Source organism: Cryptomeria japonica, chromosome 10, assembly GCF_030272615.1.
Source record: "Cryptomeria japonica chromosome 10, Sugi_1.0, whole genome shotgun sequence".
Lineage (NCBI taxonomy): Eukaryota > Viridiplantae > Streptophyta > Pinopsida > Cupressales > Cupressaceae > Cryptomeria > Cryptomeria japonica.
This window is the reverse complement of record NC_081414.1, coordinates 429,739,192-429,764,127: the sequence shown is the minus strand read 5'-3', so window position 1 is coordinate 429,764,127 and position 24,936 is coordinate 429,739,192. Positions and strand designations below refer to the sequence as shown.

The window sequence follows — 24,936 nt, the reverse complement described above, 5'->3', positions numbered from 1 at the left end:
AATCCAATGTGTCCAAAATGTGCTACGAGTTTACAATATAAAGAGTTCGCGGTTGGTTAGGCCATCAACCGTCAGGCAACTAACTACCCGTAGATATAACTTAGTACTATTGTTTTCTTTTAAAGTATTACAAAAGCCTTATTTACTAATTAACTGGCCTACAGAGAGCACCTTCCATTTGAGGACTTGGAGACCTGATTCTTAAGGAGAGACAAGATCCAACAGTGGAGTGACTTGAAACATGCTGTGTTATTCATAGTAGTTTCTGCTGCAACCAAGCACTTCCATTTCCAAACATTTCCTTCCATCTAAGTTCTTCAAAATGAATATTAAATACGGCTAACCGATGCCACAATGCATATATAAGTGAAGGTTGCAGCTGTATTGTATAGTGAGAGAGAGTGAAAGATATCCTGCTTTTGTTGGGTGACAGTACTCTGTTATGTATAATTGTTTTCCAAGGGATTTTAAACTTAGCAGGAAATATTTGAGTTTCATATGGGATCTTAGATTCTTTATGAAATTTAATGCATTATGTGTTTCTTGGTCCTTAAGTCTAGGAATAAGAAGAAAATTGTTCAAGTTCAAGAAATTAACAGGTGGGGTTACTAAGGTTATATTGTTTTGAGCATCACAATGACATAATCCATAGTAAATGCAAAAACTGAAATGAAAGAAATACAAGGCAACCCCTTTGTACCCCTTCACTGAATTAATTTACCGTTCCAAGCAAGTAATATGATATTGTGAACCTATAACAATCGCCTGTTTTCTGGCCTTGTTTTTTCATTTGGAACCCCTTGTTGTTAGATCTATTACTTTATAAAAGTTGGCCATTTATGGGATGGGATAGTGGATAATTTTATCTCTGTTTCTGAAGTTATAATTGCCAAGTAATGTATTTTAGGCATAAAATCAATCTATTTGCTAAATATTTTGCTCAGGTTTGCTGCCTTGGATATTTGCAGGCGGTTCAAAAAATCAATGACAAAAACATGTTGTCTCCTATTTGTGCTGTAACACTTGGAAACCAACTTCAAGCTGGTATCAGTTGGACACGTCAATTCAACAGTAATTATACTGAGATTCTTCTTTGCCTATTTAAATACTTAGAATATCCTGTTAAGTTATGAATATGCATATGGAAGCTCTGACTCTATCAATTCTTGCTGCTGTCTTTTTTCGTTCTGCCCTTATGTTCATAGTGAAATATTATGTGGGTGTTGGAAGCTTTGTTTAATTTGTGTCAACAAATTTCTGCTGTTATGTTTTGTTTCTCTAGTTCTGTTAGTCGAAACTCGAAATATATTTCAGAGGCTTGTGAGCAGCTATGATTTAATAGCAAGCATTTCAGATTTTTTATTTCAGACATAGTTTTCAGAAGCTGAAGAAACTATAATCTTCTGAAATGCTTGTAAAAGACCGAAACTAATCATATCAATGTCTACAAATGACCAATCTAGGTCAGTGGGACTCAAATGTACATTCAGTTATATTAGGTAAGTACTATGGTAAAAATAAGCTAGTTTCTGATAAGAAACTATAGACGGATCTCTTAAGCGATGGATACGTTAACTCTAAAAATATAACTCAAGGGAGTAAACCTAAAGCAGCTACACTACAGTTCCTGATATGTCTATGGGAAGTTGGGAACATACAAAACTAGTATCAACTCAACCTTCAATAGCGAAGTCTGTGACCATCAACAAATTGTTATATCCTATTAATTAAGGTTTGTGTTTGGAAGGTAAAATGTTTAAATTCCTAGGAAAGCATTCCAGATAAAATTGAAATATACAACTTTAATGTTTCCTGACTACTGGCAAAGATTTGTGTTGTTACAAACTATAATACTCTATGACAGCTTATCACAATTGTTGCAATGATATGCTTTTGATCCATATCAGTGGGATTTATCCTTTCAGCATCCTTTTTGAATCTATGCTTAGCGATAAAAAGAGGTGAGATTTCAGGTGTTTCTGATTTCTTATTCAAAATGTTGTTTGGGAGGAATTCAATTTTTTTGTCCTTTGTTTTCTCTCTTCAAAGAGTAAGAATGTTCCATTACTACAAATGCCTGGAATATTTCAGTTCTCCTTAGATAATTATTATAAATGTAGTCAGTGACAAAGATATTGTTACTGCTCTCCATATATCTGTTAATCACATATTCTCATGCTTGTTGGCTAAGAATAGGAAAGTATGGAAGGAACATTAAAACTGGGCTGAATCACATTTTTGTAATCTAATTCGTTCTTTCTTGTAAACAATATTATCTTTTCCTTTGCAGGTGGGATAGACGACACCCTCCAAGTCAAAGCCCTGTGCAATAGAGAAGGTTCTTTCTCTTTCAATGTTAAGGCCCAAGTTGGTGATGTTCGGTGATAGTATTTAAGCAAATGCTGGATTGGCGGACATACTACCACCAACTAGTTTGAGATATACCATCAATTGTGCTGATCATTTTATTTAGATTTCCCTTGCATCTTTTATTTGAATATGCTTGTTTTTATGGGAAAGAGCAAGATGTAAGATAAAACTGCTGACAAGAGCGCAGGGACTGGTCAATTTTACAGTAAGTAATGATTTGCATACCATGTATTCAAAAATAGAATAAAATTATTGGTTTCTTCAATATGTACCTGGATAGTTCGTGTAGTTTGATGAAATTTAAAATATATTAAATGGATATCAGAAAAAACCAGTGCGATATAGAGATTAAACAAATTCCTTATCAACCCTCCATACCATGCTTGGTAGGTAATGGTGGTTTAATTTTTAAGATGCTACAGCCCTTTCTGTTGTTCAATATATCAAAACTGCATGAATGCACTCATTTGAAATCACAATAATGCATCATGGAAAGGCATTGCTAATTTTTGAGTTTTAGCAGCCCTCATAGAGAGACGTTGATAATTAAAAGCTAAGTTAGTGGTTCGGGTTCGGGCTCGGGTTCGAGCATGCTAACCCGGTTTGTGGGTTCGGGCAAATGTTTTTTTGCCCTTTGGGTTCGTGGGTTGGGTTTGTCCATACATGTATATATATATATACATATTATTATATTATATACCAAAATTTAAAGAAATATACAAAATTATAAAACTAAATACATTTGATAGTATGATACTTCATTATTGATCAATGCCAAATGCCAATTGATAGTTCAGAATTGAATTGGAAGATGGAACAATGCAAAATGGCAGAAGAAAAACATTTAATAGTATGCTACTTCATCATTGATCAATGAGTGAGGAAAACCCAACGATAGAAGGGGTGCAACATTTAATAGTATGCTACTTCATCATTGATCAATGAGTGAGGAAAACCCAACGATAGAAGGGGTGCAACATTTAATAGTATGCCACTTCATCATTGATCAATGAGTGAGGAAAACCCAATGATAAAAGGGGTTCTTCTAGGGTCATTTTAGAGTTTTTGGATGCAAAAAAAGGTCAAAAATGTCTATTTTTGTTATGTTTTGGTGCTTAGTGCCTTTGGATACGCCCGGGTTCGTACTAGGCGAACCCAAACCCCTGGGTACGTACCTAGGGTGAACCCAGACGAACCCCCGGGCGAACCCGAACCCAAGCAAATCTGGTTCAGGTGCATGGACCAAAACAGGCGAACCTGGTAACTCAGATTAGAAGTATCTAAGACATATTTTCTGTCTGATTCTACCGGAGTTCTATTCTTTTAGCATACTTCTCATGCCAACTTGGTCATAAATAGTGTTCTTCATTATTAATGACCTAACAAAGAAATAACATGTTATTAACTCCAATGCATTTTGACATGCTCTTTTCAACTTGTGTGTAAGTGCAGGACTCTTGCTTCAGTTCTGCAATCTCTCCTGTTTTACATTAAGCGTCAAGCTAAAATTTACAAGGCAAGATGTAATTTCTATATTACAGATTTTAAATCTTCTAATGGTGTATGCAAAGGTATGAATGAGAAGCATAGAAAACCAGCTTATAAAATTTTATATTTTAGAGAAAACACCGAGAAGTCAAAGAAATGCACATACTAGGAAACCAAGAAAAAAATTACATAGTAAAAGAACATGTTTATAGATTCCTTTTAGAAGGAAAATACGTTGTAGGAAGAGTATAAAGAAACCAATTCAAATTAGGGTTTCATTCACAATTCTAAATAAGAAATTGTTGGAAAACAAAATCAATTAATGATGGAAATTGTCAAACACTCCTGTTTTTCACTTTTCAAGAAAGGCATGAAGTAGTGATGTTTTTGGTCTCAACCTTTTTCTAATAAAGTAGGTGAAAAAAGAACTTTACTCTCGATGGATTTCAAACTATCAAGATAAAAATAAATAGCTTTTAAATAGTCATTTGTGAGAACAAGGAATGATCCGTAAACTAGGATGCCTATGCCATACACTAGACATCAAGCTATAAATTTCCTTGAGGGCAAACATGACTACAATTGAATTCAGGAAATTTAAGAAATAGAGAGCAGAAACATCACCGCAAGAATTAAAAAGGACATACACTAGTGAAACCACATATGGGAGAAAACTCCAGCAAATTTGTGAGCTACCACTCACTCAAATCCATACTTAAATTGAAAATAAAAGTCTAAGCCTCTCAGGTTTGCTAAAAGCATGAATTCAAAATGCATCCTAAATGTAAGAGTGTTTCAACTCCATAAAGGACATATAAATACAATAGATATTCCAGCAGCATGGAGACTTGACTGGATGCAATATGTTGCACCTAGGCTGTTGCAAGCAACCAAACCAGTACACAATGTTTCCCAGAATTCAAGTCTGTTAACTGTGTTATTGGAAGATGGTTGATCTACAACAGATATATATATATATACTTGTAATCTGTTGATGAAAAAATAATGCAGCCTTCTCTGTTCTGCTTTTCTATCTTGGTATCAGAGCCATATCGTCCTTAGAGAATATCAGTCCATGTGCATTCTGTAGAGAGTGTATTGATTTTGTACGAAAGGCTGATTGTGAAAAGAGGTTTGAGCAATTGCATCTGTTCTTGTGAGAAGCCTCAGTCAAGAACTACCATATCAAACAAAAGTCTGCAATTTATTTGCTGCAAACTAAAGAAAAGAAAACTGCAAAACCAATTAAAAGTGATGTTGTTAGTGTTTAGAGGAGCCACAATTGAAGAAAAGAAAAGCCTTCAAAGGTGAAGAAGATGCTGCTGCCAGTGAGGGTGTAAATTTGCGGCTATGTAAATCTTCTTGTTGTGCAACATTCAAAGGTATTTTGTTGTCTTTCATCATAGAAGTATTTGGAAATGGATGTACCTCTAGAAAAATATAATGGTCATAATTTTCATGCATGGAAGGTGAAACTGCAAATGCAATTGATGTACAAAAGTTTTTGGGGTATAGTTAATGGTACTGAAGTAGTACCTTCAGATGCTAAAAAGAAGATTGATCGGGAAAATAGAGATGAGAAAGCCAAGTCCATTATTGGTCTTGCTCTTTCAGATTCAGAATTACATCATGTTGATTTAGAAAAATCATCTAAAGAAATTTGGGATGAATAAATTAGTTGTTTGGAGCAAAAGAAACAAATGCAAAGTTCTCTTTGAAGCTGCAATTATTTAGATTCAAGATGCCTGATAATATTATTATGTCTAACCACATAAGCAATCTGAGACCTCTCATTAAACAGCTAGTAGAAGTCAGTTTTGTGGTGGATAAAGAAGATGCTAAAGCTATTTTGTTGAATAGTTTGCCTTCAAAATATAACAATGCTATATTTACTCATAGTTAGATGTCGTAACAAACTATATAAGATGTGATTTCAATGCTTTTAGTTGAAAAAAAGAGTGCAATTAAAGGAGATTCAGGAGAAGATGCTCAACTTGAGTTTTCATTATACTCAAAGAAAAGGATGGGAAAAAGAATGTCAGGTAAGAATGAGATTGAATGTTACTTCTGCAAGTAATTAGGTCATATTGCAATTAATTGTGAAATTTGTGCAAATGACCTTCTCAAAGGCAAATGTAAGGAACCAGGAAATATAGCTATTGTTGGGGAACCACCAAATGTTGTTAGTGATGATGGCATCATTGAAGATGAAGAACATTCTATTTTGAAGAGGCCAATGCTTTGAAGATGGGAAAGGATGCAACAGAGGCTAGATAGATGCTCATGAGACGTACATGTGAGGATTGGTGTCTAATAGTTTAGGGGAGATCCAAAAATCTGGAAGTTCAGTATCATACCTTTGCGAGTGTGATGAGACACTTATCTGCAAATGGTGTCCAATGATGTTGGGAACTTGGATGATAGTTGCATGACCATACTAGTAGTTGGGAGCAACCTGAAGAAGTCTGATTGGTCTATGAACTATTTTCGAAGAATAGCTTATATAAAATATATTGTTTTGTTTATGTTGCTAGCTAGTTTAGTCTCAAGTTTGTAGATGTAGAGATATGTTAAGAGTCCATCTCAATTCGGTTATTCCTTAAGGGCGAGTGTTAGTATAGGTCAAAATGTATTGATTAAGAGCTATGTGTCAAAGAGTTTTAATTATAAACAATGATTGACTGTAGATATGTCTCTCAGATCTAGTTAGCTATCAAGAGTAGAAATCCGAGACTCACCAGAACTTGCTAGGAATCGGTGAGTCCCGAGCCAGGTGACCCTGGGCAAGTCCTAGGGTGTAATAGACTGCTCTGTCTTAGGAAATGAATGATTGACTTTTTTTCCTTTTTCCTGTGGGTGGCTGTGGTTTAGTTGAACCTGGTGCGTTTTGATGTTGGGAGGTTTCATTCAAGGATATTGCCAACTTACAAACAATATATTGACATACATGAACAAATCTATACTTTCATTTAACACCAAACTGAAAATTGCAATGACTTATAACACTGAATTTCCTTACAAAATTTACTGTCAATAACACAGTGTATACAATGTGCAAGTATCAAAATACAACACACAATCTCAACTTTCAGATTGATACGATAAGGAACCTGGTTTAATTGTTGAAGTGGTCAAATACAAGTCACCACGCCCAAATGTCAGTGTGTCCTTGGCTAGTCCTGCTGCAACTCTCAATCCAACATACTGCCAACTCAAATGTGCATCCAAAACTGCTCTCTACAATCGAAACTTCAACAACAAGCTATGTATCTTGTTCCCAACACAATACGACTCAAAAATTAGTGCAAACCACGCTTCCCTAACTAGGAGGTCTTCACTTAAACCTGTTCGCTCTTCTTTAGCACTAACAAAACACGCCCAACCACAAGAAGTGTCCACTCCCAGCAAAAGGGAAATTCACTGTTCACTGTATTTCAGCCCAAGGGAGGAACTCACACCCAGCTCTCACTAATGACCACTGACACAAATATTAAACCCAACGACTTGCTGTTACTGGGTACTTGCAGAAAGATAATCCTTCCACTGTTGTTGGAAAGCTATCCACACATAATAGCACTATAATATCAACTCATAAGGCAAGTCTATAACGTGTTACCTGTAGATTAATTGTGACCTTCACCAATCCATGTATAAGCAACCATTTCTGTATATGAACATGCCATCGATTCTTCCCATGCTGTTTGTGTTTTGAGATTCCCAGACTTGGTCTCTCACAAGCGTAGGAATTGCTGCGATTGAGGGTGGACGTCCTCAAAAGCTAAGAAAATCTTCAGAATTAACTTCCAGAATTTCACCAATATCAAAGCACAAATTCCCAAATGAGTTCCAACATTCAATGCCTTCATTTATTACTTCATTTGCACTCCAATCCCAATGCATCACGAATGTGGGATAATAGAAAGATAATAAAATAAGAATAAACCTTGTCTCTTGTAATGTCCCCTTCTCGTTGATGTCTTTCCAGTGGTCCATTAGCCTATTCCTGAGACCTGTAGGCTAGGTGGAATGAAGAATGAGGGTCAAGCATTGATGAGGCGAGAACTTACTATTTTTAGTAAGTCAGGGGTTGGCCGTTTTGGGGATATTGTCCTACTGAACTCTCCATGCTTTGTCACTGGGTGCGAAGATCATGCTTTTCAGAGCAGTAATTCATGACTTACTATTTTTAGTAAGTGGCAGAATGGCGTATTTCTATTTTTGGTAGTGGACAGGGTCCTGATCTTGCAGAAGTTCAGTGGTCTTCCTGGCTCAGCTTGATCCTGGTTTTGGCAATAATCAGTATTGGAGTCATAAGTGATATAATTAAATATTATTTCCTTATCCTAAGATTTAATATTTAATTAATTTGATTATTTTTGCTACTGATTAGTGACTATGAAAATTGCGCATAATGTCTCCTAAGTGCTAGGCGATTTAATATGTCTAGAAAGGGGCGCCATTTTATATTGGGAGATATTATTTCATTCACCAAAAATATTTTGCTAAGTCAAAATCGTAATTTTATGCTTACTTGGTGTCAATTTTGGCTTATGGCTTGGATGCCACCCTTGGGTCCACTTGGTAAATGAAATACAAATGGAAAAGTGGATTTGGGCGCATTTGTGAGCATTTGCATTTGGATTTGCTGGTGTTGGAGGTTATAAATAAGAGCCTTGGGCTCCCTTTTTTGATATCATATGAATTTGCATCGTTATGCTGCCGAATTGGCGATTGAAAATCTGAGCTTCGAAGTGTGGCTTCCTAGCTAAGTCTCAGTTTCGTACTTGCAAGATAGTATCTAGCTGTGTCCATGTATTTCCAGTGCTGTTGGTGAGTGAGTTATAGATTGTGGAGTGTTTTGTGTGAGATTGGAGTGTTTTCTAGTTGCTGGTCGCGGAACTGCTGAAAGTGTATTTTGCTCATACCTCTTGGCCAAGCGATTCTATCATTCTGGGTACTGGCTCATCCATCTTTCCTACCACTGGCGATGCATCTTGTAATTTTTTTAGCATATTATGTTGAATATGGAATTTTATAATTAAAATCAAACTTTCTAGGTTAGGCGTTGGGTTTAGTGAGTGCATTGGGAAGCGTGCAAAATAAATATGGGTGTTTTGATAGCTTCCTTTGGGTTTTTTTTCATTGGGGCTGGTGTAGCATTAGTTTAGAACTGATTTTGGGTGAATTGGGTGAGTAATGAGAGAGTTATGAGCGTTTTAGTGAATCCATAGGCTGCTGGTTTTGTATTTCCAGCCTGCAGATTTTGATGTTAGCAGAAATTTCATGCTTATTATTTGGATGTTCAACATTACTCTTCTTCTCTCACTATCTTGATTATTGTAAGGTTAAGTAGTAGTACTACTAACCAATTCTGGCTTGTAACTCTCATCCCGTTGAAAAGTGGAAGAGGCTGGCTTGCCGCCTATCTCAATTGAATTGTAATTTAGTCCTCCCGCTACATAAGCGGTCGAGTGATGATTGATTGTAATGGTCCTCCCACTGCATAAGCGGTTGAGTTGAGTTTGTTTGTAATTTCAGTCCTCCCGTTGAAATATCGCGGTCGAGTGATTTGTGTCTTTGTGTGTTTCTCTTTGCTGGTTCACTGCCAAGTTTCTTGCATTCCCGCTGGATAAGCGGAAGGGGTTGGCTTGCCGCTCGGTATTGTATTCCACTTCATCTTTCAGCAGATTTGAGATCTAACGATCCCCTATTCACCGTATGCTCTCACCTTCCCACATTGGGCACTTGGTGATCAAAATGTGGAAGGGTTGCATTTTTTAACAAGTTTTCAGTTTATGCTTTCTAACCTTAACGGGTTATCTGTTTGTGGATGATTATTATTAGCCTAAAAACAAAAAAACAATAACTGGGATATTACAGTGGTATCAGAGCTGGTTTTCCTGCTAGGCTGTGAGTTTCAGTGGGTTCATAAGTCTCCATGAGTGACAGAGACGACAGATACTACAACCGAGAACAAAAGAGGCAGCAGTTTCAGATTCCGATAGTGCCGGAAGAGGACACATTTTCAGAAGTATCGAGGAACAGAGGGAAGGATTTAGATTCTTTAGACTCAGTGGATTCAATGTCAGACAAGACTACAGAACAAAATGAGGCACCTGATAAGAAGGCTGAGAGACAATTCAATGCCATGATGGACATGATGTCTCTACTACTAGCCAAACTTATCCAGAATGTTGTTGGGACCCCTAACCAACCCAACAATGGACCGAAAGCCAACACTTCTAATGCTCCGGTAGGCAATGGAAATGGGAGTAACAACGGGAGCAACAATGGAGGTTCAACTCCAAGACCTTTACAACCTGTATTTCTGCCAACAGAAGTACAACAAGCTGAAACAAAGATACATACAACTGATGAAATAAGAAATAGCTACATGGAGTATGCTTCTCTCCCTGGTGAGATCTGAGATATCCTAACTCTGGATCAGTTTATGAATCAGAAAATGAAGAGAGGAAAGAAGAATGACTATAAGTTTGCTGCCCCAAGAGATTATCAACAAGCTCTTGGAAGAGTGACCTTAGCACACTTTGATGGAAGCGCTAAGAGCACAACTAGAGCATCGGTGGAGAAGTTGGACAATTACTTGTCCTTGAGGCCTATGCCGGAAGACGATGCCATCAAGTTTGCTACCTTGCACTTGGATGGAGTGGCCCACGAATGGTGGTACCATGGGTTGATCACCCTTGGTCATAACTTGATCACCACCTATGCTGATTTCACCAACAAGTTGATTGAGAGATTCGACACCAAGGATCCAGAGGTGAAATTTAGAGAACTTGCACAACTCAAGCAATAAGGTTCGTTGGACACTTACGTAACTGAATTCCAAAACCTGTTAGTTATGGTAAGTAGCATCTCTGAGAAGCGGTTAGTTGTCCTTTTCACTAAAGGACTTGAGGAACCTTTGAAAGGTTGGGTTAAAGCATTTGATCCGCCCACCTTGGCAGAAGCTATTAAGAAATCTCAAAAGCATGGAGTTTACTGCCCCAAGGAATAAAATTCAGTCCAGGCCTTTTCCTTTCAGAAAGGATAAGAAGAAGTTCACAAATCAGACGAAGAGGTTCCCTCTGCGAATGGACGATGAGCTCCGTCAAGAGCTTCAAAGGAAGAATCTTTGTTATTCTTGCAAAGAACCTTGGGCCCTAGGACATAAGTGTCATGAAAAGGGCAATTTGCATCAGATGGATTCTGCGGATGGATTAGATTCTAAAATTTCAGAACAACAAACTGAAGTTGAGGACATCGAGTATGAAGAGGCTCCCAAAGGGCCTGAATTTGGGTCAGAAGATAGAGGAGTGGTTGCTCAACTCTCAAGCATTCACAAAAATGAGTCCTTTAGAGTTCGGGGTGTGATTGGAGAGCATCGTGTCATTGCTCTCATTGACACAGGAGCGACACACAACTTCATTGATGAAAGGATTGTTGCTAAGAGGGGACTAGTGGCAAAGGAAGTTGAGGGCTTCAAAGTCATGGTAGCAGATGGCTCCACTATATCCTGCAACTGGATAATTTCCAACATGTCTCTGAAGTTGGGAAATCATGAAATCAGAGATGATTTCTTTGTGGTTAGCATTGGTAGGACTGATGATGTAGTCCTCGGGATTCAATGGCTGAGATCTCTTGGTGAGATCACACTAAACTTGCAAACCATGGAGTTGAAATTCATATATGAGGGGAAGAAGGTAGTATTGAGAGGAACGCCTCATGGTGGACTTAAAGTTGTATCTTTGAAAAGGATGGAAAGGCTGATCCGCCATAATTAGGTGGAGTGGGCAGCAGAGTGTTTGATAATGCCTTCAAATCCATTGGTAGACAAGGGCAGCTATTCCACAAACATTCAAGCAATGATCACGGATAGAAGGTCGGTCATGGTAATGCCCTCAGTGCCACAAAAAGAAAATCGAAATTATCCTGAAGACATTCAAGCCTTGATAACCAAGAGAAGTAAGGTGTTTGAAAACCCACCTCTTGGTAGACCCCCTGGAAGAGGTGCCCAACACATCATTGAGCTTGAAGGAGGAGCTAAGCCAGTTATGACTACTCCTTACTGGTATTCAAAGAAGTAGAAGGATGAGATTGAGAAAGCAATCCAGGAATTGCTTGACATGGGTTACATACGGCCTAGCAAAAGCCCCTTTGCTTCGGCTGTTGTTTTGGTGAGAAAGAAGGATGGGACCATGCGCATGTGCGTGGATTACAGAGCCCTGAATTAGAAAACTATCAAGAATCGGTATCCTATCCCGAGAATTGATGAGCTCATTGACGAGCTACATGGTGCAGTGTTCTTCTCTAAGATTGACCTCAAGTCGGGGTATCATTAGAATAGGAGAGCTTCAGATGTGGAGAAGACCGCTTTCAGATGCCACTTTGGGCATTTTGAGTTCCTAGTCATGCCCTTTGGCTTGACTAATGCACCCGCTACATGTCAGTCATGTATGAACAAAATCTTCCAAGAACAACTAAGAAAGTTTGTTTTGATATTCTTTGATGACATACTCATATTCAACAAATCTTGGAAGGAGCATTTACAACACTTGGATGAGGTGTTAAGCATACTTGAATCTGAATCCCTATTTGCCAAGGAGTCCAAATGTGAGTTTGGAATGGAAGAGTTGCTCTACCTTGGTCACATTATCAGTGCAGGTGGTGTGAAGGTGGACCCTGAAAAGATTAGAGCCATCATTGATTGGCCTCCTCCCGAAAACATAACACATTTGAAGGGATTTTTGGGTTTCTGTGTTTTTATCGGAGGTTTGTGAAAGGATATTCTCAGTTGGCTGCCCCACTCAAATATCTTACGAAGAAAGGAGTTTTTGAATGGTTCGAAAAGGCACAGATAGTGTTTGAGCGGTTTAAGGGGATCATGAGTTCCTACCCTGTTTGGCGTTGCCTGATTTCACCAAACCTTTTGAGCTGCAGTGTGATGCATTTGAAGAAGGTGTTGGTGCAGTCTTCATGTAGGATAAACATCCTATAATCTTCGAGAGCAGGAAATTGAGAGGTCCTGAAAGGTTGTATTTGATTTATGACAAGGAAATGCTTGTCATAATGCATGCCCTTGCGAAGTTCAGGCAGTATCTGGTGGGGAGTAAGTTCATTGTTAAGACTGATCATAATAGTCTTAAACATTTCATGCATCAGAAGGATTTGAATGAAAGACAATTGAAGTGGGTGAGTAAGCTGCAGGCTTACGATTTCGATATTGAGGATGTTAAGGGTAAAAACAATGTTGTGGCGGATGCCTTATCCAGAAGGCCCCATTTAAGCTCACTATGCGAGCTTACTGCTGATTGGAGGGAGTTGTTGCTTGCTGATTATGCCAAAAATCAATTTGCAACCAACATTATAGAAGGTACTTTTCATGATGAAAGGTACAAATTGGTTGAGGGGTTGATATTGTACAAAGGAAAGATCTTCACAGTGGCTGAATCTAAGCTAAAAGAGAAGATTTTGAAGACTTTCCATGACATCCCCCTCGCTGGTTACCAAGGTTACTTCAAAACATACAACAGATGCGAGAGAGATTTTATTGGAAGGGACTTAAAAATGATGTTTTGAAGTACATTAAGGAGTGTCATACATGTCAGAGAAACAAAGATGAGCACACTTTGCCAGCTGGTTTGTTACAACCCTTGCCTATTCCCGGTCAAAAATGGGAAAGTATTTCCATGGACTTCATCACTGGGTTGCCACGGGCTCAAGGGAAGGATAGTATTTATGTGGTGTTAGACAGGCTAACTAAGTTTGCTCATTTTTTCGCCATCACCAGCTCTTTTACATCAACTCAGGTTGCTGAGGTGTTCTTTCGGGATGTGTTTAGATTGCATGGGTTACCAAAGAACATTGCGAGTGATAGGGACAACAAGTTCCTAAGTGCCTTTTGGTAGGAGATCTTCAGATTATGTGGTACTGTGCTCACTCCAAGCACAAGTTATCACCCATAGACTGATGGGCAGATCGAGATAGTGAATAAGTGGTTGGAAGGGTATCTTAGAAACTATCTCGGAGCAGCAGAATGCATGGGTGAGATGGCTTGACTTGGGAGAGTATTGCTACAATTCCTCCTAACACATGTCCATTCGAATGTCACCATTCATGGCACTATACGGTTATGAAGCTCCTAGCTTCGCTGACTTAGTATTTGGTGATAGCAGAACTCCTTAGGCGAAGGATATGATGCAACAAAGTCAAGATATTTTGAGGATTCTGAGGGACAATCTCCAGCATGCACAAAATCAGCAGAAGTTGTAAGCTGATCAACAACGAATTGAGCGCACCTTTGAGGTGGGCGACATGGTTTACTTGAGGCTCTAGCCCTATAGACAGTCTGCTCTCAAGAAGAGTGGGGTTGAGAAATTGAAGCCATGATTCTATGGGCCTTTCAGAGTCAGCAAGAGAATTAGAGAAGTGGCATATGAGATGGAATTACCAGCAAGCAGTAGGATTCATAATGTATTTCATGTGTCACACCTCAAGAAGGCTTTGGGACACAACGTTGTTGCTTCAGCTGAGTTACCCCCGCTTGATGAGGAGGGAGAGCTAGTTTTGGTTCCTGAAGCTATCCTTGATTTCAGGGAACGTTCTTTGAGGAGAAGGGTGATCAAGGAATACTTGATGAAATGGAAAAATTTACCAGTAGAGGATGCTACGTGGGAAAATGAGGAGATTTTACTGCATCCAGCCTTACAGTTGCTTGAGGACAAGCAATTTTGGGGAGGGCGGACTGTAATGTCCCCTTCTCGTTGATGTCTTTCCAGTGGTCCATTAGCCTATTCCTGAGACCCGTAGGCTAGGTGGAATGAAGAATGAGGGTCAAGCATTGATGAGGCGGGAACTTACTATTTTTAGTAAGTCAGGGGTTGGCCATTTTGGTGATACTGTCCTACTGAGCTCTCCATGCTCTGTCACTGGGTGTGAAGATCATGCTTTTCGAAGCAGTAGTTCATGACTTACTATTTTTAGTAAGTGGCAGTATGGCGTATTTCTATTTTTGGTAGTGGATAGGGTCCTGATCTTGCAGCAGTTCTGTGGTCTTCCTTGCTCAGCTTGATCCTGGTTTTGGCAATAATCAGTATTGGAGTCATAAGTGATATAATTTAATATTTTTTCTTCCTTATCCTAAGGTTTAATATTTAATTAATTTGATTATTTTTGCTACTGATTAATGACTATGGAAATTGCACATAATGTCTCCTAAGTGCTAGGCGATTTATTATGTCTAGAAAGGGGTGCCATTTTATATTGGGAGATATTATTTCATTCACCAAAAATATTTTGCTAAGTCAAAATCGTTATTTTATGCTTACTTGGTGTGAATTGTGGCTTATGGCTTGGACGCCATCCTTGGGTCCATTCGGTAAATGAAATGCAAATGGAAAAGGTGGATTTGGGCGCATTTGTGAGCATTTGCATTTGGATTTGGTGGTGTTGGAGATTTTAAATAAGAGCCTTGGGCTCCCTTTTTTGATATCATATGAATTTGCGTCGTTATGTTGCCGAATTGGCGATTGAAAATCTGAGCTTTGAAGTGTGGCTTCCTAGCTAAGTCTCAGTTTCGTACTTGCAAGATAGTACCTAGCTGTGTCCATGTATTTCAAGTGTTGTTGGTGAGTGAGTTGCAGATTGTGGAGTGTTTTGTGTGAGATTGGAGTGTTTTCTGGTTGTTGGTTGCGGAACTATTGAAAGTGTATTTTGCTCATACCTCTTGGCCAGGCGATTCCATCATTCTGGGTACCGGCTAATCCATCTTTCCTACTATTGGCGATGCATTTTGTAAGTTTTTAACATATTATGTTGAGTGTGGAATTTTATAATGAAAAACGAACTTCCTAGGTTAGGCGTTGGGTTTAGTGATTGCATTGGGAAGAGTGCAAAATAAATATGGGTGTTTTGATAGCTTCCTTTGGGTTTGTTTTCATTGTGGTTGGTGTAGCATTAGTTTAGAACTGATTTTGGGTGAATTGGGTGAGTAACGAGAGAGTTATGAGCGTTTTAGTGAATCCATAGGTTGTTGGTTTTGCATTTCTAGCCTGCAGATTTGGATGTTAGCAGAAATTTCATGCTTATTATTTGGATGTTCAACATTACTCTTCTTCTCTCCCTATATTGATTATTGTAAGGTTAAGTAGTAGTACTACTAACCAATTCTGGCTTGTAACTCTCATCCCGCTGAAAAGTGGAAGAGGTTGGCTTGCCGCCTATCTTAATTGAATTGTAATTCAGTCCTCTCGCTGCATAAGCGGTTGAGTGATGATTGATTGTAATGGTTTTCCCGCTGCATAAGCAGTTGAGTTGAGTTTGTTTGTAATTTCAGTCCTCCCGCTGAAATATCGTGGTAGAGTGATTTGTGTGTTTCTCTTGGCTGGTTCACCGCCAAGTTTCTTGCATTCCCGTTGGATAAGCGGAAGGGGCTGGCTTGTCGCTCGGTATTGTATTCCACTTCATCTTTCAACAGATTTGAGATCTAATGATCCCCTATTCATCGTATGCTCTCACCTTCCCACATTGGGCACTTGGTGATCAGAAAGTGGAAGGGTTGCATTTTTCAGCAACTTTTCAGTTTATGCTTTCTAACCTTAACGGGTTATCTATTTGTGGATGATTATTATTAGCCTAAAAACAAAAAAATAATAACTGGGATATTACATCTCCCATTTAAGATGGTACTTTTAATTTTTTCCTTTTAAACTATAGTCCCCAAGATATTAAAGTTAAATATTTAAATTTAACTTTAGTAATTTTCATTAAATGCCCAAATAAATTAATGGTGCATTAAAATTGCAATCAAGGTGAAGAATAATATGCACCAAAATATCGCCTACCAAAATTGCATCAAAATTTACTAGACATTGCACCCAAACTAACTTACTATAAATAGTAAGTTTTTGGAAACCTGGTCAAATCAACTGCGATTGGCTTGAAACTGAATTTGCCTAGGCCAAATCCATCACTGATCCTTGCAAAGTCCTGGTTAGGCCTCGAGACCATGGTACAATGGGCTAATGACAACTCGCCTCTTGACCTAAAAAGGGGACATTATAGTCTGCCTCCCTTGAAATTGCTTGTCCTCAAGCAATCTCAGCTCTGGATGCTGTAAGACCTGGTCACCCTCCCAAGTAGCATCCTCTACTGACAAGTTCTTCCACTTCACCAAATACTCCTTGATGACTCGTTTCCGTAAAGTACGCTCCCTAGTCTCAAGAATGGCCTCAGGAACCAAGATAAGCTTCCCCTCATCATCAAGAGGAGGTAATTCTGTTGAAGGTACCACATTATGACCCAACACCTTTTTAAGGAGTGACACATGAAACACATTATGTACCTTGTCGTCTGTCGACAACTCAAGCTCATAAGCCACCTCACCAACCCTCTTGACAACTCTGAAAGGTCCGTAGTAGCGTGGCTTCAACTTCTCCGCACCACTCCTTTTGAGAGTGGACTGACGGTAAGGCTGCAACATAAGATAGACCATGTCACCAACCTCAAAAGATATCTCTACTCTGTGCTGATTTGCATATTGTTTCTACTGATTCTGAGCCTTCTACATGTTTTCCTTCAATGATCTCATGATATCCTAGCTCTCCTGTAAGAGATCCTTAGCCTTAGGTACTCGGCTATCTCCAAACAACAAATCCAAGAAGTTCGAAGATCTGTCTTGACTGTAAACTTATTGCCCACCAGATACTGTCTGAATTTAGCCAAGGCGTGCATGCTCGCTAACATTGCCTTGTCATAAATGTTGTAACTCCTCTCAAGACCCCTCAATTTCCTTCTCTCAAAAGCAAGGGGTGTCTATCATGCATCAATATTGCACCAAGGCCTTCACTCGAGGCATCACAATGCAACTCAAAAGGCCTACTGAAGTCAAGAATGGCCAACACTGGACATGTGCTTATCAACTCCTTAAACCTGTCAAAACATTGTTGAGCTTTGTCTGACCACTCAAAAGAATCTTTCCTACTCAAATCTGTAAGGGGTGCAATAGTTTGAGAAAAACCCCTCACAAAGTGGCGGTAAAATCCACACAAACCAAGGAATCCCTTCAGCTGAGAAATATTCTTTGGTGCCAGCCAATCCATAATAGCCTTGATTTTCTCCGGATCCACATGAACACCCTCAACACCGATGATGTGCCCCAAATACAACAACTTTGTCATTCCAAAAGCACATTTTGGACATCTTTGTGTACATGGATTCACGCTCAAGAATACTCAACACAATATCTATGTGTTTCAAATTCTCCTCCTAAGTCTTACTGTAAATAAGTATGTCGTCAAAGAATATCAACACAAACCTCCTCAACTGATCTTTGAATGTCTTGTTCATACAGGGGTGGAAGGTAGCTGGTGCATTAGTCAAGCCAAAAGGCATGACTAAGAACTCGAAGTGTCCATAATGACACCTAAAAGCTGACTTCTCCACATCATCCTTTTGGACCCTAATCTGATGATAGCTGGATCTCAAATCTATCTTGGAGAAATAACAGGCTCCATGCAACTCATCTATGAGTTCATAAATACGGGGAATCAAATATTTGTTTTTTATTGTTTTCTTGTTCAACTCCCTGTAATCAATACACATCATGAAAGTCTCGTCCTTCTTTTTAACTAACACAACTGAAGAAGCAAACACTCTTACTAGGCCCGATGTGTCTCATCTTGAGAAGCTCTCTGATAGCCTTCTCGATCTCATCCTTATACATTTCGGATGCTTGTAGGGTGTAGTAATAACAGGTTTTGCCCCCTCTAATTCTATAACCTGCTTGATGCCTCTATCAGGAGGTCTACTTGAAGGTATATCACCAAACACTTAGCAAAGACTAAACCTGTGGAGGATACTCCTGCTTCTGATGTCCTATCACCTTTGGCATCACCAATATCTCTGCAACCCATTGCACCTGATCATGATGAATCAACTGCTCCATCCATCTAAGTGATACCACTCTAAGACCACCATCCGATAACCCACGAAGTACCACTTTCCTGCCCTGATGCTCAAATCTCATTTCCACCTTCTCCAAATCAAAAGTAAAATCAACAAGAGAAGTCATCCAAGTCATGCCTAATATGACTTCATAGTCTCCCATGTCTACAATATAGAAATCATCAACCAATTCATAATCACCAATCCTCATATGCAAATTAGTAATTTTTTGTGTACACGAGTTTATGCCGACTGGCCACCATAACTCTGAATCCATCGTGCTCCTCCGTTTGTAATCCTCGTTTTGCCACAACTGAAGTATCAATGAAATTATGGGTAGCACCAGTGTCAATCAAAGATATCACTCGCTGCTTCTGAATCACAACACACACCTTAAAGGTAATAGACTTCTAAGTGCCTGCCAAGCATGCTATCACCCTATCATCATTGCTATCCTCACCAGCTGCTGATTTACTATCACTGTTCCCTGAAGAAGATGAACTTTCTGAACTCTCATAGGCTCTCTTCAGCTGAAAAATACGCAATTTGCTTGGCCTTAGCCTTAAGGGGACATTTATGAGAAGGATCCCAAGGTTTCGTACTGTGAAAACATAATTTCTTCCTTCTGAGTTCATTCAGTTGGTCATTATCCAGTTTCTTAGTACCCTCATGTGGTTGATGTGAATCCTTATGATATGTTTTCTTATCTTTATCCTTCCTATAATAAGAGTCCTTAGACTTGAATTTGCTCTTGTAAGATGATGGTGTCAAGTCCTTAGCCTTTTTAATAGCCTCTTGTAGTGTCAAAGGATCATGTCCCTTGACCCAACCATGTAATGGATCTGAAAGACCATCCATTAATAAAACAACAAGCCTCATCTCTGAGATATCAGTCACTAGCACTAAAATACTTTGAAATTCTACAATATAAACATCTATTGATCACCACTGTCTAAGTTGTGCTAGCTCTTTGAAATGCAACTCAAGATCCTTGGTGTCAAACCTCTCAATTAATCGTTCTATGAACTCCACATGGGAAGTAATCTGCCCATGTCCTATAGTCACCATACCGTGGTGCCACCACTCATGTGCAACTCTGTCAAGATGTATAGCAACATACTTAATAGCTTCTTCTTCAAGCATAGGATTAAGCTGAAGGTAGGTATCCACCTTTTGGACCCAAGCTTGTGTTGTAGTCTTACTTGAAGCATCAAAATAAGGTAAAGATAACTTTCCCACTTTCTTCCTTAGCTCATAATTTTGATTCCTATCACCTGCACGAGGCATGTGTCTCATCCTCATGTCAATGTAGTCCCGAAGAGTTATAGTTGCCTAAAAATCTTGTCCTCCACTCTCGCAATCTCTCTGAAACTGATCCTGTAAGTCCACAATCTGTGGCTCAACAATTGGCTGAACTGGAACTCTAGGTGGAAAGGTGGGTATGAGAGGTCTAGAACTCGCTGTCCTAGTGGGCTGTGCTGCATGACCAAAATTATCTGCCACATGTCCTCTTCCATTTCCATTGTGCCCACCATTGTTACCTCCATTTTGCCCATTATTACCCCCTTGCTGGTTATTATTGTTATTATCACCCCCTTGCTGATTATTACTATCATTACCACCACCTAAGTTATTCACATTTATACCCATTTGTCTTGCTATCATATGTGTCAACAAATCCAATTGTTGATTTTGTTGTTGTGCCCTTTGTTCTGCTAACTGCTGCCCTTGTACCAGCATGTCTAGTAACTGTAAAAATCTCTCCTCACTTGGGTCTCTTCTCTCACCCATATTTCTAATAGGGTTATGATCACCTATTTCTTCAATTACAGGTGGATCTGCTGGCCTTGCTCCAGTTTGATTGTTGAGGTTATTGTTGGATCCATTTCTCCTCAAATAATATTGATGATGCATGAGTTCTTAACCCCTCAGGATGGCATAATCTTCTGCTTTGATATCATTGTAATAGATTGCCCTGTCTTAGGAAATGAATGACTGATTGTTTTCCTTTTTCCTATGGGTGGCTATGGTTTAGTTGAACCTGGTGCGTTTTGATGTTGGGGGGTTTCATTCAAGGATATTGCCAACTTACAAACAATATATTGACATACATGAACAAATCTATACTTTCATTTAACACCAAACTGAAAATCGCATTGACTTATAACATTGAATTCCCTTTTAGAATTTACGGTCAATAACATAGTGTATACAATGTGCAAGTATCAAAATACAACACACAATCTCAACTTTTAGATTGATACGATAAGGAACTTGGTTTAACTATTGAAGTGGTCAAATACAAGTCACCACGCCCAAATGTCAGTGTGTGCTTGGCTCGTTCTGCTACAACTCTCAATCCGACATGCTGCCAACTCAAATGTGTGTCCAGAACTGCTCTCTATAGTCGAAACTTCAACAACAAGCTATGTATCTTGCTCCCAACACAATACGGCTCAGAAATAAGTGCAAACCACGCTTCCCTAACCAAGAGGTCTTCACTTAAACCTGTCCGCTCTTCTTTAGCACTAACAAAACATGCCCAACCACAAGAAGTGTTCACGCCCAGCAAAAGGGAAATTCGATGTTCATTGTATTTCAGCCCAAGGGAGTAACTCATGCCCAACTCTCACTAATGACCACTGACACAAATATTAAACCTTGCGACTTGTTGTTACTGGGTACTTGTAAAAGATAATCGTTCCACTGCTATTGGAAATCTATCCACGCATAATAGCACTATAATATCAACTCATAAGGCATGTCTATAACGTGTTACTTGTAGATTAACTATGACCTTCACCAATCCATGTATAAGCAACCATTTCTGTATATGAACATGCCATCGATTCTTCCCATGCTGTTTGTGTTTTGAAATTCCCAAACTTGGTCTCTCACAAGCATAGGAATTGCTGTGATTGAGGGTGGACATCCTCAAAAGCCAAGAAAATCTCCAGAATTAACTTCTAGAATTTCACCAATATCAAAGCATAAATTCCCAGACGAGTTTCCGACAATCAATGCCTTCATTTATTACTTCATTTGGGCTCCAATCCCAATGCATCACGAATGTGGGATAATAGAAAGTTATAATAAAATAAGAATAAACCTTATGTCTCCCTTTTGAGAGGGTACTTTTAATTTTTCCTTTTAAACTATAGTCCCCCACATTAAATAAGATATTAGAGTTAAATATTTAAATTTAACTTTAGTACTTTTCATTAAATGCCCAAATAAATTAATGGCGCATTAAAATTGCAATCCAGGTGAAGAATAATATGCACCAAAATATCGCTTACCAAAATTGCATCAAAATTTACCAGACATTGTGCCCAAACCGACTTACTATAAATAGTAAGTTCTTGGAAACCCTATCAAATCAACTTCGATTGGCCTGAAACTGAATTTGCCTAGGCCAAATCCATCACTGATCACTGCGAAGTCCTAGTTAGCCCTCAAAACCATGGTACAACGGGCTAACAACAACTCGCCTCCTAACTGCTAAAATGGGGACATTACATAGGGGTCCCGATTTAGGCTCGTCCAAATTCTGGGCGAGTTTTGGTGAGTCCTAGGACTTATGGACTTGGCTCGAACCCGACGAGTCTTGATGCCCAAACTCGGCCAAACTCAATTTTTTTTTAAATCTCAAAAAATGACAAAAACTAACATGTTTTAATGTTTTTCTCTTAAAAAATGTTTTCGAGGGCATAGCCCTCAAACACGCACTTCCGACCCATGTGGAAATGCAAGTGCGTTTGCCGACACCTCTTCTGTCATTGGGTTTTTCACACATCTAACACCTTGTGCAACTTATCATTGCTACCCCTCAAACCCATTAGCACCTCCACTAACCACTCCCAAACCCCCACTAGTTAGTGGGACCTACCATAGATGCCTTTGTTGGAGGGATGCAATCTCTTTTGAGTCATAAACTTCTAGTTATTGTTTTGATATTTGTTTGGAACTTTTGATGTCATGGATTTCATATTCCATGAGTATTGTATACATTTGACGATATTTATATATCTAAGTGTGCTATTTCCTTCATCTATAATTTGCATTTATAATTATGTGATCAATGTATACTTGAGTACGTGATCAAATTAGTTTCTACTTGATGATGTTATTGTGTCTTCAAGGTTTATTTAATAAAGGATGCATGAAACAAGTTTTAAATCCTTAAAAATCTCTAAATCTCTTGGGTTTTCCACTTGTTGAGTCTACGCGAAGTTTTTCTGCTAAGTTCTGATTCTCAAGTCGAGTCACCCTCGTCAAGTTCGCTTTGAGTCTGAGTCTTGTTTCTATGGTCAAGAGTCTAGTTACATGTCAATCATGAAAGTTTTATATTAGTGAGTTGTCAAGTATATTAACTATGTTATAGGAAGATGGTTGAGTCTACAACAAATATACATAGTTGTAATTCGTTGATGAATAAATAATGTAGCCTTCTCTCTTTTGCTTTTTTATCTTGTTCTACCCAGATCATTGTCTTATAGATATACATCTAGTAATCCTCTTGAGGATTCCATAGTGCTAGAACTTCATTTAGTTCTTCTCGTAGTCGAAGAAAAGCACAATTATTTGTTGCAGTCAATGATACCCCCATTAATAAAGGACTAGATACATTTTAGAATGTGGTAGAACTAGCTCCAATCAAAGATACATGAAAGAAAATTGCTAAAGATAATCCATTATGTAATATGGTTTACACTTTACCAAGGGCAAAGTCTCTTGAATGGTATAAGGAGCAAGTAGAATCCTATAACAAGAATGCAAGATAGCCTCCTCTAAGAGGAACTTATAAGTCAAAACAAGGGACAATTTCTCTTTTCCAATATGCTTTTCAACCTAGCACGACTGAAGAAAAAAAAAACCATCTAACAAATTTAAACAAAGATTATATTTCAAGGTTCCTGTGAACATTTACAACAAAATATAGATGATTTTTGTGTAGATATTTTAGCTTTAAAAGATTCAATTGTTTTGGATAAAGGCAAAACTAAGTTTTTAAGGGGCCCTAAAACCCTTTACATAGAAGATTCTAAAAGACTTAGAATCAAAGCATTAGAAGATTCAAACAAAACAAGCTACAAGAGATAGGACAATACATAGAGCAGCAACAAACACCCAAACAGGCAGACAAAAAACTTGCAAGAAACCAGAACACAAAACACAAAAATATAGAAATGACAACACAATTACATGGGGCTCTTAAGGGTCTTATTGACCTTAGCCTCTAGCAGGCTCATTTTGTCAGCAACCATCCTCATCTCTTTGTAATCCACACTTTGAGTTGCAACTTTTTTCTTCATGTTGCTCCGGGTCCGCTTACATGGGCCTTGATCAGCCCGAGTCTTCTCATTATCATCACCAATATTGATCAGAACTTTCTCTTGTTTCTCATTGTCAAGATTATTCACCATAGCTTTCATTTCATCCACCATTTGTTTGACAATCTTGTGACTGCTGGTCATGATTGTGATGAGAGTGGCTTGAATTGTCTTATAGTTCTCTTCCACATGGGTGAGCCTATCCTCAAATCTTTTTTGCATTTGATCAATGCCCTCAACTACTCTTTTGATGCAATCCACCACAAATTTCTTTTCATCTTTCGTCCATTGCTTGTTACCTTTGAGATTATCTTGAGCAGTGACCACCAGAATAGCTTCCATCTTGCTACCCAAGGTCCTCTGGTTGAGTCTGACCTCTTTAAGCTCATGAAAGAGCTATTTAAACATGTTGAAAGTATCAATGGCGTGGTCACTGGCCATACCAAGAACATCTTCATAGTCATCCCTCTTATCACTCAGCTCTGCACTCTTCGCATAAGGTCTTTGATGGTATTCTACAGAGGCGGCGAAGGGGGTGACGAAGGGGGCTTCTCAAGGTTTTGGCTATCAGGATTCATGCCAGCCCTACTACCACCCGTGGAGCCTTTAGAATTAGCCTTATTACCACTAGACACAAGGGAATCATTGCCAGTCGAGGTGGACGAAGAAGAAACAACCTTACCCTTACCCAAAGAAGATTTGGCCTTTAGGGAAATCTCAGATTTGGCTTTTTTATGAGGGGGAGGAAAGTCTGCCTCAGAGTCTGATTTGGAATCCTCACCCCCTGACTCCCCAACACTAG

The 24,936-nt window shown here is 38.8% G+C and overlaps 1 protein-coding gene across 6 annotated transcripts in view; it reads left to right on the top strand.

The window, feature by feature from the left end:
• The window catches only part of LOC131075666 (uncharacterized), a 103,193-nt gene extending 100,558 nt beyond the window's left edge, over positions 1-2,635 (top strand). For 3 of the 6 annotated variants that reach the window (XM_058012523.2, XM_058012514.2, XM_058012548.2), the window contains exons 5-6: positions 945-1,071; positions 2,291-2,635. In XM_058012523.2, coding sequence (XP_057868506.1) covers positions 945-1,071; positions 2,291-2,385 — 222 coding nt within the window. In that variant the 3' untranslated portion in view covers positions 2,386-2,635. The remainder of the gene's footprint in view (positions 1-944; positions 1,072-2,290) is intronic. The other 3 variants (XM_058012539.2, XM_058012529.2, XM_058012557.2) reach the window with 1 other exon arrangement.
• Positions 2,636-24,936: the final 22,301 nt, after the last annotated feature.